A 15,641-nucleotide genomic window follows, 5' to 3' on the forward strand; every position below is an offset into this window, starting at 1 on the left:
CCACTCGTTTTTCTTTGCAATCTTTCTAAGTTGAGATCTTTCCTGTGGCACGGGAAGCTTATTCTGGATCTGACTACTAGGAGACCTCAGAGAGAAGCTAGGGTTGTTTAAGGAGGGAGGAGGGGAAAAACCAGCTTTCTGCCCTCAGCCGAATGAGGCTCAGAACCTTTGTTTCTGCAGAACCAGTAGGGTGATTCTTCACACTCTCTTTATTGAACTACAAATATCTTTCCAGATGAACACACTCCTAATCTAATTAGCTGTAAACAGGCCTCTCGGGTGCCACACTGCTTAACTAGAGGATGGCAAGAAGGGCGGAGAAGAGGAGGCTGTGGCAGGAAAGATACCCACCACTGTGGATTCCTTTCCATAGGCACAGTTGGGATGGGGTGATGTATTTGCAGCAGTGTTTTCTGCTTTTAGGGAAGCAAAGGCCAAGAAATGTTGAAGTCTCATAAAGGGCAGAATTATGAAACAATGAGTAATTGGGTTTCTACAGCACTTCCCTCTCTTTCCAGATGATATGATGTATTCCTTGGCACAGGAGAGAAAGCCAGGGCACCAAAAACATGGGGTCCTGAAGGGTTTTGGTTGATGGTACCTATTCCCACTGTCGAACCCTGAGTGAGGCCACACAGCTGGGTGTATGCCACAGTTCCTTACCCGAGGAACCTTGAGATTCAAGCATCAGTCACATGCCTTCCTCTAGCTTCTGGTAAAATCCCATCTTCCTTTTTGTTCCCTATCCTTGGTGTCAGCAATGATTAATCTCTTCAGAAACTGCCTTTGAGTTCTAATACCTATGTAATCAGTTGTGTGTATGAAATGCAACTCCAGTGTAGCCAGTCTCCTGTATTAAATCCCTTTGGTTGGAATGCTTTTATTTTCCTGATTGGTCCCTGCTAAATGTTGACTCTGACCCTGACTAGAAACCCAAGGCTCCATCTGCTGAATTAGCCAAAAGTTTGGGGGCTCTCTTCCTTTGTGGTGACATTACTAAAAGACTCTCAAATAGTTAGACCCACGGGCAGAGGGTGCATTCTCAGTGGACACTCTCTTGGGGAATCTCACACATTCTAATATGCTCTGGAAATCTTGGGTTGAGAGGCTAGTCCACACTATGCTGAAGGAGTCCCATTTTACCCTAAAACATTTTATCTTAGAGTACCTCTTTCCTGGCATTTATAGATGTAAAGAATTTGGAAAGCCACTGCGGTACTCCACAACCACTTCTTTCTTTTGTAAATCCTCAAAATTTGGACATTAGAAGCAGTAGGAAAACTGTGACAATGGTTCTCAAAATACGGTCTGGGGGATCACTGGGGACCTTTGAGACCCTCACCAGGAGTTCATGAGCACACTATTTTCATCATAATACTGAGACTTGATTTGCCTTTCTCACTTTCACTTTTATTTCATTCATGAGGGTACAGGGTAGTTTTCAAGAGGCTACATCCATATATATTAAAACAGATTGAAGAGGGAAGCAGATATAGGGATCCAGCTATCTATAGGCAGATACCAAAGAGATTCACAAAAGTGGGAAAGAAAACTACTCTTCTAACTTATTTTGTTGTTTGTTTTGGAAAATAAAGTTATGTCATAAAAATATGCCATTTATATTGATGTATTTCTTATTGTTATTGTCAAATGAATTAATGAATAATTCATGGCTGAAACTTCTGACCACAGAGGGTGGTGGGCGGAGGGAGAAGAGGTACAATCAGATATGATTCTTCTGGCTGGGCAGATGTCCAAAGCTGGCTCCCTATAACGAGGGCTCTGAGAGGCCCTGCTGGGAACATGGGACTAACCTCACAGGCAGCTAGTGCATTCTCCTAACCCCATCTAGTCTTTTAGGTTTCATGCTCCAGGCCCTGGTCATCTGGAGTTTACCCTCCACAGTGAAGTCATCAGCAGGCGATCTTCTCCAGGATTTTTAATGATCCAGGCTGGCTCTCCCTTCCTGGGGTCCACATACTTGCCCCGGGACACACACTCTTTCTATCTTGTTGCCTCAGTCACCATGCTTACACTATTCACGAGAGTGTCAGACACCAGCCCTTGTGACCCCAGTCTCTGGAGACAGCTATCTGAGTCTGCTAGTGGTCACCTACACTGAGGGGAAAACATGTTCACCCTTCCCCCAAGGGGAGAGCTGAGCTCCACTGCCATGCTGACTCCAGCCATTCCCTGCCTCAACTCATAGACCTCCGAGGTTGGGCCTTAAGCTACAGGTTGCAGAAATGATTTTCACTCCCTTCTTTTGTATGTCCTGTGGAAAGTGGGAATAGTTGGGGCCTCAGTTGAAACTTAGGTAGAAATAAATACCCCAATTTGTAATATCCTATTATAAAACTATCCCAAATTTCTGATGAGATAGTCATCATTATTTATATTTTTTAGATGAGGAAATTAATTTCAGAAAGGATAAGTGGCTAAGCTAGGACTCGAACTCAGATTTGATTCAAGGTCCAAAATTACTTTAAATAGAGATAACTTAGGGGCTGGAAATGCCCCTCTGGGCACTTGCTCTTGACTCAAGGTGTCAGTTTCATACATGGCTCTCATGCTATCAGTTGGGTGGCCATACATCCCAATTTGTCTGGACCAATCTAGGTCAATGCCCATTGTCCTCATATAATTATCAGTCATGATCCCTCTTCTCTCAGGTTTGGACAACAAATTACAAGTTCACCATAACCATTAGGGGTTGGGGGTATGGTGCAGAAGAACCAGAGGCACCAGAAATTTCTTAGGGGGACAGACTCTTCCAGAAGAGTCTTCAAAAGCTGGCTTTGACACTCTAGGGAAGATCTGCATTAGAGGGGTGAAGTCAGTGAGGCAGTCTTTCCAGATGCAGGGATGCCTGAACAGCCCTGAGTAAAGCTCAGCCAGGTGGGACACTGGCTCTGGAGGGTGGTCTCTTCAGGAGCTGGCTGTAAAGTCCACAGGGTGGGAAGGGTACGAGAAAAATACATGTCTACTGTTAATTCCAGATAACTTCTGCATTTGTCCTTTTCTTTTCTTCCCCATTGTACTCTTGTAGCTTAGGACACTTTCACTAGAAGATGAACAACTAGCTGGTCTCCTTTCCTGTTTTCCTCCCAATCCAATCCATCCTGCTATTGAAATCGGAGTGATTTTTCTAAAATTCAAATAAGACTGCTACTATTTCTCAGTTAAAAACCCTTTGGTGGCTTCCTATTGCCTTCAGGATAAACTCTGAATTCCTTAATGTGGCTTCAAGGGCCTTTGAGATCTGGCTCTTATGCACCTTCCTAGACTCTTCTCGTACCTTCTCCACCTTGCTCCCACTTACCATCTAGTTCAGCCACACTAAACTTCCCAGAATGCTGAACCCTCTTACTTGTGAGCCTTTGCGTGTGCTCTTTCTGCTGCTAGCACACTCCTCACTGCTAGGACCAAACTGCCTGAATTCCTTCTTTCCTTGGGTGTGGGGAGTGTGTATGCCTCACAGCAGCTCTGGAATTTGCTGGTCTGCATTTCCCCCCAAGGCCTGAAGCCCTCTGAAGACCTGGTTCTTTCCATCTTCTTCACCTCTGTGTCATTAGCCCCTATCACACGGCTTGGCACGCAGCAGGTCCCAGGTTAGTATTTGGTGACATTTTGTTTACTTGCCACAAGCATTAAAAGCCAAATAATCAGGGTGCCTGGGTGACTCAGTCGGTTAAGTATCCGACTCTTGATTTCGACTCAGGTCATGGTCTTATAGTTCGTGAAATCAAGGCCAGCGTCACTATCAGTGCAGAGGGTGCTTGGAGTTCTCTCTCTCTCCCTGTCTTTCTCTGCCCCCCCACCTCAAAATAAATAAATTAATTAAAAAAAAAATCCAAAAGCCAAACAATCAAAACACAAGACATCAGAACTCAACATACCTCATGGATGTCTGCTAGGCACAGTACTCATGCATACTCTGACTCCCTGTGCAAATGAGGAGGTTGTATAGATAATAGGTTTTAAAAATGAGAAGTTTTTTGGGGGGTGCGTGAGTGGCTCAGTTGGTTGAACATCTGACTTTAGCTCAGGTCATGATCTTGCAGTTCGTAGGTTTGAGCCCCGCATTGGGCTCTGTGCTGACAGCTCAGAGCCTGGAGCCTGCTTCTAATTCTGTGTCTCCCTCCCTCTCTGCCCCTCTCCCCACTCACACTCTGTCTCTCCTTCTCTCTCTGTCTCTCAAAAATGAATAAATGTTAAAAAAATTTTTTTTAAAAATAAATAAAAATGAGAAGTTTTTTTTTTTTTTTAAAAGAAGTGTGATCCAGAGTAGCCCAGAAATGAATCAGCTCAATATCCAGTCATGAACAGATGGTTCAGTAGATTATGGCTTGTATACTGAAAAGGATACTATAGAACCCTGACAAATATAATGAATGTAAAGACTAAGTAGCAATGTAGGAAAATGATTATAATTAGTGCTAATTGAAAGAAAGAAGAATGGCCAATTGCATACTTGCTACTCTTGTGACTACATAATGTGTGTGTGTGTGTGTGTGTGTGTGTGTGTGTGTGTGTGTGTGTAGTGAGGGTGGAGTTCTGGGAAGGAGAGGAAAAATACTTCTAAATTTAAGATGGTGGGGATGTTTTTTTTTTAACCTCTCAAAATTGGTTCTAATATTGACTTTAAATCTTCTTTTTTTACCCCAATAAGAATAATATTAAAAGAATACTTTTAAAAACCAATCTGATACTCCAAAGTGTTAAAATGGTTCTCTCTGGGTGGTAGAATTAAGGAGAATTTTAATGATTTCTTAATAATTCCTATATTTGCTTATTTTTCTCCATTGAATGTTTAACATTTATAATTAGACAAAATCAATACTACAAATATTTACTTTCTTTTGTCTCTCTCTTTGGGAAGATATACTTCTTTCCCCATTATCTTGGGCATGGCCATGTGACTTGCTTTGACCAATACATTGATGGTGGACATGATGCAGCAAATGTATTTGCATAGGGGGCCTTGCTCTCTTGCATTTCTGCCACTACCATGAAAAGAATATGTTCTGGATAGATTCTAGGAAAAACCAGGAAAAATGAGAGACACGTGGAACAGACCTAGACCCAATCTTTAGCTTGGAGCCAAGACCAACAGAGTCTAAGTTAGGACAGCTGACTCTAGACAACCCACAGATGTGCTAGTGAGAAGAAATGTAGATTGTTGGAAGACATTGAGACTTGGGGTGGTTTGTACAGTATTATTTTGAGAAATAATATTTTGATAAATCTTCATTTTTAATGCTAACTTTCTAAGCAAAATCTCTCTTTTATTCTTGTCACATCTTCCATCATATAAAAGGCATTCCACAGAAGTGGCCCAGGCTTGGAATGACTGTGCTAAATTTTAGCTTGAAGAAGAATGTTAACCTAGGGAGAACTTCTAAGAACACTAGAACATCAGAGGCTTGACGACAAGATGACAAAATGACACTAGAACTGTAGTGTTGTCCCTAGCTTCAACGCATTATCAACATATTGGTGAGATTCATGAATCCCAATTACTATTATGCCCGATCTGTGTTCCACATCAGCTCTATGTTATTGTCATTCTCATGGTCGTTTCTCAACACTACTTATTTATTGCCAAAATGTGACAGGGGATGGGGTGGGAACTACAGGTTTCCCTGGCTATCCAAAAGCGGAGTGTTCCCAAAGCTCAAGTTAGGCCACATTGCTTTTCTCAAAGACCTACGTTAGTATGGTAACAGCTTTTTTTGTGAAAGTGAAAATCTTCTTTAGATTTCTTTTGCTTGGCAAGAAAAGGGGACTAATATAGGTCTTCTGTAAAGGCAAAGAGGCATAAAACAAACTTTCAGAAAGCAGGGCATACCTATAACCTGAACCCCAACCAACAAATGCCAAGTTGCAGGATTTCAAATCAGTTTGTTGTCGCAAATCCCAGATTAAAAAATGTTACAATTCAAATCCCAATTGTCAGAACTCCAGGATGGGGCTAGCTGCTGGGCTTTTGAGAGTGATTTCTTTTAAAGTGGCTTCTCAGCGGGTCTTTCTCTTCCCCAGAAATTTAGCACACTGCAGAACGAGCTGCCAGTTCTGGTGAGAGTTTGTGAGAGGCTGTTCTTTCCAGGAGAAACCCAAGGTGAGAGGCACCGTTCACCTCAGCCTCCAGAGGCCTGGGTGTGGGGTAAGGAGGACAAGCACCAAAACATGGACCAGTTTGCTTAGCTGCCACCACTGCCCTACATGAGTGCACGTCAATCTCCTTTTTATTTGGGTTGAATCTAACACAGATCTCCAAAGCGTTTGCACAGCCCTCAGATCACTGAAGCCGCATGGCCTTGCCTGAGATTGTTCCTACCATCATTTATAGAGTTTCTGGTTACGTGGTTTGTTCAAGATGACAATTACAGGAAGTGATTCTTCCACCTGTTGGCTGTGTGGCCTTAGGCAGTCTACTCAACCTCTCTGAGTATCTGTACAGTGAAGTTACGTTCTAACAATACCTACCTCAGAGGGCTTTTACAAGTATTAATAAAGCAGTACTTTGGTGTTCTTTAGCTATTTGCTCAAAACAAAACACAACAATCCCCCAAATCTTGGATTACAATATTTGGTACATACAAAGTACAAATCCACTGAAGAAAAATAAGAAAAAAAGTTACCCAGTGCTCTACGATCCAAAGATACCAGTGTTAACATACCAATCTACAACCTTCTAATTATTTTCTGTTTTTTTATTTTTTATTTCTAAAATTTTTTTTCTCATGTTTGCTCTTAAAAGTAATTCTTTGATGAATACATGTATATAGATTCTTTGGCGAATGATCATTTTTAGAGGTAAATTTCCAAAAATAGAATTAATGGTCCAAATCACAAATGTTTTAATATCACTTTATATGTATTATCAAATTGCCTTTCAGAGAAGTTCTAGCAACATAAACACTGTTGGTGAATGAACATCTCCATTTCACTATATTTTTGGTGAAACTAGTCCTTTATCATTTTTTAATCTTTATCTGTTTAACAGATGATAAATGATATTCCATTGCTGTTTTAATTTGTCTTTCTTTTGTTATTCTTAAAGATGAAACTATTTTTCTTTTCTTTTTTTTCTTTTGCATGGATGTTTGTTTATTTATTTATTTATTTATTTACATCCAAGTTAGTTAGCATATAGTGCAAAAATGATTTCAGTAGATTTCTTAATGCCCCTTACCCATTTAGCCCATCCCTCCTCCCATAAGCCCTCCAGCAACCCTCTGTTTGTTCTCCACATTTAAGAGTCTCTTATGTTTTGTCCCCCTCCCTGTTTTTATATTATTTTTGCTTCCCTTCCCTTATGTTCATCTCTTCTGTATCTTAAAGTCCTCATATGAGTGAAGTCAAATAATATTTGTCTTTCTCTGACTAATTTCACTTAGCATAATACCCTCTAGTTCCATCCACGTACTTGTAAATGGCAAGATTTCATTCTTTTTGATGGCCAAGTAATACTCCATTGAAACTATTTTTCTATTTAGTGGTTATGTTCTTGATTATTAAAAAATAAAATTTATTATTTCCATGCAGGAACTGTTTGCTATTAGGGGATTTAAATGTTGCCTTATATTTTATAAATTTGTCTTAGTTTTTCATTTGTCTTTTAACTTTATGGATTTTTTGACATTGCATACATTTGAAAATGTTATATAATGAAATCTAGTAATATCTGGAATGGTAATCTGGAATACTTCTTAAAATAATTTGTTTTTTCAGAAGGGCATATGCCTGTTGTTTTCTGAATCTTTGAAAAACTGAGAATAAATTTCTGTGGCCCTCATGTAAGAACAAACAATATCTTGGCAGTTAGGGCCTTTTTCACACACAATCCTCAAAACATCATAGAAACCACTCCACTATTTTCTGAAGCTTAGAATTGAGAGGTAAGTCTGATGCCAAAAGGATTTTTTCCTCCTACTGTGTACCCTGTTTGTTGTTGTTGTTTTGGGGCAGAATGATCGCAAGATGTTTCTTTATATTTGGAATTAAAAAAGAAAAAACAAGACATGGTAAAGAGATGGTCTATTTGATACTTTGGCCTGGTGCTCAGTGCAGGTTTGGGGTTGAAGACAAGGATTCTCTCAACTCAGGAAAGTTACCTTTTATTATTTATTTTGTCACCACTTCCTCTCTGGCTGATGTGTTCTCTTTTTTGGGGTTCCTATTCCATCTCCAGAACCCATCCTGCATGCCTCTTTTCTGAGTTCCAGAATTTGCCCAGCCGGTGGGCTGGTTTGCCTATCTTACTTTTTGCATTGTCCAACTTGCTAGTCAGTGTTACCACTGGATTCTCACATCAGGTCATTACTGTTCTTTCTCCCAAAAGTAGTCTTTCCTGATCTCAAATTGCTCCTTTTTCATGTGTACAATCTTCTCTTGACTATTGTTGAGAATCTGAATTTAATATTTTACAAAATGTCACTCTCTCTCCTATAGCAAGCTTTTTTTCAAAAGAGCACTCTTCTTTTGAGATCACGAGCATTTTTTTTATATGTCCAGATGTTTCCCTGTCTGCTCATCTTTACAAAGGGAGGGCTTCTTCTGAGAAGAAGAGGTCAAGAAAGAATTTATAATTCCTGTAATTTAATTTCTCTGAATCAGAGTTTCAGGGTTCCAGGAGAGGAAAAAGGGAACCATACCCAGAGATGGCCATATGACAAGGGCTTCCCCATTGTGCCGAAGTTTCCTTTCCACCTGGCGGGGCATCATCCCCCTTCTCTAATGGACAGGATAGTTCTTGTTATGAACCTGTGGTGACAATGCCCTCACATTTCTTATCACATTGTTTGAAATGAACTGAGCTGAAATGGCTGTGGATGTGCCTTTTATAGCAGATTTTGCTGAGGAGGGAAATTTGCACCTGTTTGGAGTTGGCATCCCATTTACAGAAAGCAAGGGGGAGCAAACACAAAGGCCAGCACATCCGGGATGATTACTGCCAAAATTACTTACCAAAGACATCTGTGAAGCTGTGATCCATTCGGGAGAGATGTGGAAATGAGCCCCTGCTGAGTCTCCTAGCAAAATGATTCCCCTGGGCTGTGAACCTGGGTGGGACAATTTATTTGCATTATTTATGCACTCGAGTAGTTTGAGCCTCCAGATTGGGTGGTTAGGAGACTAGATACCCTGGTGTGTATTTCATGCACAGAGCATCATAACAGTGATGCATTGCCGCTTTTCAAGTGTTGGGGAGTGAGAGAGATCACATTTTGGAGCTGAATGAGATTTCTAGGCCATCAGAACTGCTAGCTAAGCTGTACAGATGCAGGTGTGTTTCCTAGCTCAGCATAAAACAAACTGCTGTGCAACATCACGAGTGAAGGATGGATGAATAAATAAATCAAAACTTTATCTGAACTCAGAAATACACCCTAAATTTTAGTTTTGGAAATTGCTCTCTTGAATTCTGTTATAATTCATTTGAAGAATTCCTCTTATCATGGAGCAATTTTGATTCTTCAAAAATGTTATGGTCTTTTAAAGCCCTTAATCCATGTACACAACAGCACTGGATGGACAATCCTGGCTGATTCATGGGAGATGAACATAAAAAGGTACCTGCGCAGGCCTATTTGGAGGTTAGGAATCACTTAATCTGCTTCTGAGGCCCATCTACACAATCCATTTACTCGTGGGTGATGCATGTACTCTTTTAAATCCCTTAAGATGCTGAAAGAATCAACTGATGCCTCCCAGAGTCAGGGACGCCTCTCTCCCCTAGCTCCAAATCCCCCAAATCATGCTGGAGGATTGTCTAGCCTCATTTCAGTGGCTCCTTATCTTGGGCATCAGTGACAATTAGCTCTCGGACTGAATGCTGAGTGACTGAGCACCTGGACTGAGAAGGTCCAGGACATCCAGGAGGGCTTGGGATGTGGGGTGTCCAAGAGGCTTCCCACAGTGATCCCAGAGCCTCACATGAAGATCTTTCGCTTAGATCTGAGTTTGTTTATTTATTTGTCATTTGTTCATTCATTGTTTATTCATCCAATAAACATTTCTAAACTGCAAACTATGCACTGAATCTTTACATTTTCTATTCCCTTTCTACCCCTCTGAGATTTTAAAGACAATTAGACTAAGTTGATTGAGGTCAAGGACTGTATCACGTTTGCCCAGGAAAACTCAGAGCCAAGTATAGTATAGCTTTGGTGCAGAATAGGAATAGGTATTCAGGAAATATATGTTGGATGAATGAATGAATGAATGAGTGAATGAACAAATGATTGAAATGCTTTTAAGTTTTACGGAAAAGCATTGCATAAACATAAAAAGCGGTGCTACCAGAGGGTATTGTTTGAGATACTTTAGGTATCACCAGGAGCATATTTTCAGTAGTGTGTCGGTGATTATAGGTTTCTCCTAACAGTACTGGTAGCTCAGATGTCTGGGGAATTTGGGCTTTAGAATGCAGAGCTTTTGCTCAGCTATTTTTGGGAACTCTCAATGGCTGTAACTTGGAGGTCTCCCTCAAGTCACCCAGATACGAATCTTTAGCCCAGTTGACACAGGGACTCAGTCAGTATAAGCCTGGATGTCTGACCTTGTAGTCTATTGAGAAGGACATGAAGAATATGAGAAATGATCACCTCTATTTGTTTTCTTATTTGCAGAAGTGCTAGATTTCAGTTACCTTGTATTCTATCCTACAGCCCTTTCTGGCCTGATCGTTATGGTTTCCAATCCCCACATAAAGGAGTCAGTTAAACAAATTCAGTTTTGCTTTTTCTAGATCCATTTTCTCTTGTCTCCATTTTCTGCAATCTTGTTCATGTCTTTTTCTGATTTTTTCATGAAAATAAAGGTCAAATGGTCAACTTTAAATTGTAGCATCAGGCATTTCCTCACTTTGGGTGGTCTGCTCCCTTCAATCTGACTCAGTCTAGAAAAGTGTCCTGTTGTAATAATCACACGAATTTACAATTCATACCTTCACAGAACTTCTTCTCATATGGAATTCCATCTTTTGGATCAACACCCTTTAAAAGAGAAATGATGAGATTAGCTGTTTGTTTTAAGATTTATGAGACGCATACACTGAGGCCTTCCCTAATGGCTTTAAAAAGTACAAAGGCAAATCGGTGGATAAAACCCATTAATGTCTTTTGAGCCCTTAATTCAACGTAGCAACACTGTGTAAATGAGGTGGGCTTTAAGGAGCTGGGGCAGGAATGAGGAGGGATCCAGAAGCGGGACTAGCAGATTCAGGGCAGCGTCTGGAGTGCTGCAGTGTGACCGCGAGGGGGCGCTGTGGACCCACCGGGTGATGGGGCCACAAGGTCAGTGTGTATTCTGCAGTCTCTGAGCTGGAGCTCTAAGCGTCCTGACATCTCCACTTCCTAAGGACTGATGCTTCCAGAGCAGCGATTCTCGCCAGGGCTGGATCCCTCCCCACTCCCACCCCCCATGGACATTTGGCAATGTCTAGAGACATGTCACAACAGGGGGAGGGGGAGAGACTGGCATCTAGTGGGTAGAGGCCAGGGATGCTGCTGCACATCCTACCATTTCCAAGGGACCTGAATGTCCAAGACTCCAGTACTTGGTTGGGATTTCTTCTATTGTTCTAATTACTTATGTACTTTCATACTTGATTTTGTATTTTGGTATTCTTTTCCTTCATGAGGACTCTCAAATCCTATATTAGCTCAAGACATCACAAAACGTGGGGCTGCTGCCATTGTTGTTCTCAGGTAAGTGCTTGGCCTTCCTCCTTTCTTCCCTCTTTCTGCCTGAAAGCTGAAAATCTGATATTCATAGAGAACTGGGGCACCAGCATTAGATGTCTCAAGAGGTGGGTAGTGGGATAACTACAGGGGAGTTTCCACCCTGCCTGGCTAGGTTCATGAGACAGAAAAGAAATGGCTGGATGGTGTGGTGGCAGCAAGAGGTTTGCTCCAATAGCTGGGTCGCCATTTGGTAACAGCGTTCTTTATTTAATGTCCTATGACTGAACACAGAATAAAGGGGTTAGCGGTGGGTGATCTTAGACAAGCTTAACGGGGCTTTGACTGAGAGACCCTCAACTCTCATCCCATCACTGACATCATGTACGATTGGAGTCTATCCTCCTCTTTAAAGTTGCAGAAAAAGATTTGCTTTTGTCTGTCACCTCCTTCTTTAGGTCTGACTAAAGCCAATAGGTTTTTAAGGAGGGCAGAAAGCAAGAGAACAGGGTTAAATTTGAATTTAGTTGCTTACCCAAATGCCATTACAGTTTGAATCCTCATGTACATCCCAGTTATCTGGCCTAAGAGGAAAACATCAACATTGGTTTTCAGCATATACTTGTTGCTCTGCGAATGTTAGCTGAATGAATGAATGAATGAATGAATGAGTGAGTGAATGAGTGCTCAATGAAGTGTCACTGATAGACAACAGGTTCTTCAAAGAGGAGTGACACACATTATTGTCAGTGGCACACAGAAGCCTCCACTTGGCCTTGTTGCCATGATCTTGATTTTGGATATTTTCTGGGCACCCTGGACCAAATCCAGCCTTTTAACAACGGCCTATATTCATGCACTGTGTTGTTGTGGAACAGTGCTGATGGGCAGAGTGAATGAATCTGCCGTCCGCCTTATTTACATAGGCGAAGCCATTACAGTGATGCCTCTAAAATCCCACACATCTGGTAAATTGAATGCTTTGGCTCTGTAATCACAGCTAAAATGAAGATTGGCGTATCCCCGCCCCCCCCCCCCTTTTTTTTTGGCATATCCAGTTTTTGAACATCAACCTGGGACTAAAATGTGACATGTGCTCCATTCACAGACCTCTGTCCTCACTCCTAGGGGGAGAGGCTGCTGTTTCTGGGCTCAGTCCTGTATGCAGAAGTCGTGCAGAAGGCCAGACACATGTCCACCATAGCCTGCTGCCTTGCTTCTCTCTCCCACTAGATGGTAAGCTCCGTGAGAGGAGGCCCTTCTGCCATTTTGTTTACTGCCCAACATGAGGCAGAGTGTTGACAATTAGCAGGTGCCCGATGAGCACTTCCCGGACAGATGATGAACGAATGCTGTTCTTTCCTCACTGAGCTTTACTTCAGTAGGGACAAGGAGGTCCCTTGTCTCTGTAAATACAAATCCCCTAGGCTGGGGATGGGATTACACCTCAGGCCTCCTTTAAAGAAGGTAATTTTCCAAATCAGTGACCAGCAGAGACGTACCTCCTGCCCGGGTATGCCATCTTGTTGCTGTCATTGCAATCCCTCCCTCGCCAGTGATAGCCCCTCAGCGTCTGAAATTGAAGAGCACACACAGGAAGGGTCATTTCCACTGTTATTATCCATGAGGAAGGACAGTCAGAGCTGTCTGAGGGGTACTGACATGTGCAATTTTTAATTTGCATGCAGTCTAGGAACACTAGAGATTACTAAGAAAATGAAGATTAATATGCTAAGTCATGCTGTGTGAGGTGACCAGGGCTAATACCAGGTAGTGTGTGTGTGAGTGGGTGTGGATGTGCTGTTGGGTGTGTGCCATACATGAGAGCATGGGAGTGTAAGTGTGTGAATGTGTATGTATGTGGGCATGTGTGTACTCACAGGTGCGGTTATGTGGATGCATGCTGTACACACGTGTATATATGAACATGCATGTGTTCGTGTGTGTGTGTCCACTTCCACAAACAGCAGGAACGTCCAACTCTCTGAACTTTATTAATCACCAATCTTCTTAGCCTCCAAAGCAATTTTTTTTTATTTGGTCAAATGATGAATTGTTTTACTGGACAATTTCAAAATCTCTAACAAAACTGGCTAATTGTGTGGATTTATTATGTGATTGACCTGCCTTGATCCTTGATTTGAAAGAATCAAGAGTCATGATAATGTCAAACAATGTTTTTGTTTCCCCCATTCCCAGGTAGCATATCTGAGAATCCCACCAACTTTGGGGAGTTACATCTGTTTCTTGCCTGTTTGCTTTCACAGCGAACATCCTGATATCCAATGTGCTCTAAGTCAAACATGTACACACTCATAAACACACACACGCACGCTCTAAAAGTAGGCTTAAGAATTTCCCAAATAATTCTCAACACCTTTCAAAATAACTGAAACACCCAGCTGGGAATGGCTTCAGGAGACAAAAAACAGCCTCAGCCTAAGACCCACTCTGATGGTTCATGTATTATTAAGATGACAAAAAAGTGCATAAAAATCATAAAATAGTGCATTATCAAATAATTAATACATTCAAATTGAATTCAGTCTTGTCTTATTAAAGGAAAGATATTTGTAGAAAGCAGTACAATATTTAATGAACATCTGGTTACTCTTAACAATACTTACTGGAAAAACACTGTATTTGTCTGAATCTACATCTTTGAATGGCACAGAATTTTTTATAGCTCTAGAAAAAAGAAAACAAAACAGCTGGTGAGCTAAGAAAAAAAAGAAACTGTGTTTGTGAAAACAAACAGAGACATTTCAGATATGGCTATGTTGAGTATGTGTGATAGAAGTCCATTCTAAAAATAAAATTAAGTGCCTCCATGATATGGAAGAGTGCCCGCCAAAGTTTGCCAATCTCTGTTCTCCACCTAATTAGAACTATTTTCTCTCTGATATTAATTTGGCCCATATGGGGAAATGAAACAATTGAATCAACATTTTGGAGAACATGGGATATTGAGGTTGAGATGCCCAGAAAAGAAGGAGACTGCATTTTTGGTCCAATGAGCTCAGCGCCACGGATTGAATTTGTGCCATTTTACACATTCTGTGATGGAAGTCTTTTCTTAAAATTCTACTCTTTTAAACCACTAACTCTAAGAATCTTGAGGCGCTTTAGCTGGCAACGTTCACTCCCATTCATGAGCCCGGAAAACCAAAGACTGATGTGATTGATGACCAAGCAAATTCATGCTAAAGCCACAGACGCCTCCCCCAAGTGAGGCTCTCCCCCTGCGTCTTCCCTACCAAACTTGTCCCAGCTTCTGCAGGGCAAACACTGCTTTCCCTCTCTTATGGGGTAGCAGGGTAGTGCCATCATATGGCCGGCTGAGGCTATTTTTAGAGCCTAGAATGTAGAGAGCAACATGATCCTTTACAGGATTTGTTAAATGGTCTTTTGAATCAGCAGTTGTGAGAGCCTCAAGGCAAATGGATTCAGCAAGAGCCAGCACGGAGACTAATTGGTATCACAGAGCCTGTCTTATTAACTCTGGGATGGTGGTCCCACCAGAAGTCTAGGTGGTAGGCCTCTCTCGGTACTTTTTCCCCATGTACATATTTCCCCCATGTACCTCTTGGACAGCTATCGTAGTCTTTAGTTGAGAAAAGAAGGACACACACACACACACACACACACAGGGTATAGACCCAAACAGTCATATTTTCAGTCTGGGAAAGATGTTAGGTGAAAGGTCACAGTTAGTCTGCCACCCTTTTGCCATCCTGAGGATGAGAGTTTGAGGAAACAACGAGTTGCCTCTAGAATTAGAAAACGAATTCATTAAATTAAACTTCATCTGCTTATTTTAAAGGCTCAAAGTAACTAACCAAAACCATACTTTCTAATTTTTTTAATGTTTTTATTTTATTTTTGAGAGAAAGAGACAGAGTCCGAGTAGGGGAGGGGCAGAGAGAGAGGGAGACACAGAATCCAAAGCAG

The 15,641-nt window shown here is 41.5% G+C and overlaps 1 protein-coding gene across 3 annotated transcripts in view; it reads right to left on the bottom strand.

The window, feature by feature from the left end:
* The window catches only part of AOAH (acyloxyacyl hydrolase), a 167,747-nt gene that overhangs the window by 82,731 nt on the left and 69,375 nt on the right, over window positions 1–15,641 (bottom strand). For all 3 annotated transcript variants that reach the window (XM_019418121.2, XM_019418122.2, XM_019418120.2), the window contains exons 8-12: window positions 14,318–14,378; window positions 13,193–13,263; window positions 12,226–12,274; window positions 10,955–11,003; window positions 8,974–9,068 (exon numbers count right to left, since the gene is read on the bottom strand). In XM_019418121.2, coding sequence (XP_019273666.2) covers window positions 8,974–9,068; window positions 10,955–11,003; window positions 12,226–12,274; window positions 13,193–13,263; window positions 14,318–14,378 — 325 coding nt within the window. The remainder of the gene's footprint in view (window positions 1–8,973; window positions 9,069–10,954; window positions 11,004–12,225; window positions 12,275–13,192; window positions 13,264–14,317; window positions 14,379–15,641) is intronic.

The sequence above is a fragment of the Panthera pardus genome, unplaced genomic scaffold (assembly GCF_024362965.1).
Source record: "Panthera pardus isolate Hobbes unplaced genomic scaffold, ASM2436296v1 HiC_scaffold_8, whole genome shotgun sequence".
In the NCBI taxonomy this organism is placed as follows: domain Eukaryota; kingdom Metazoa; phylum Chordata; class Mammalia; order Carnivora; family Felidae; genus Panthera; species Panthera pardus.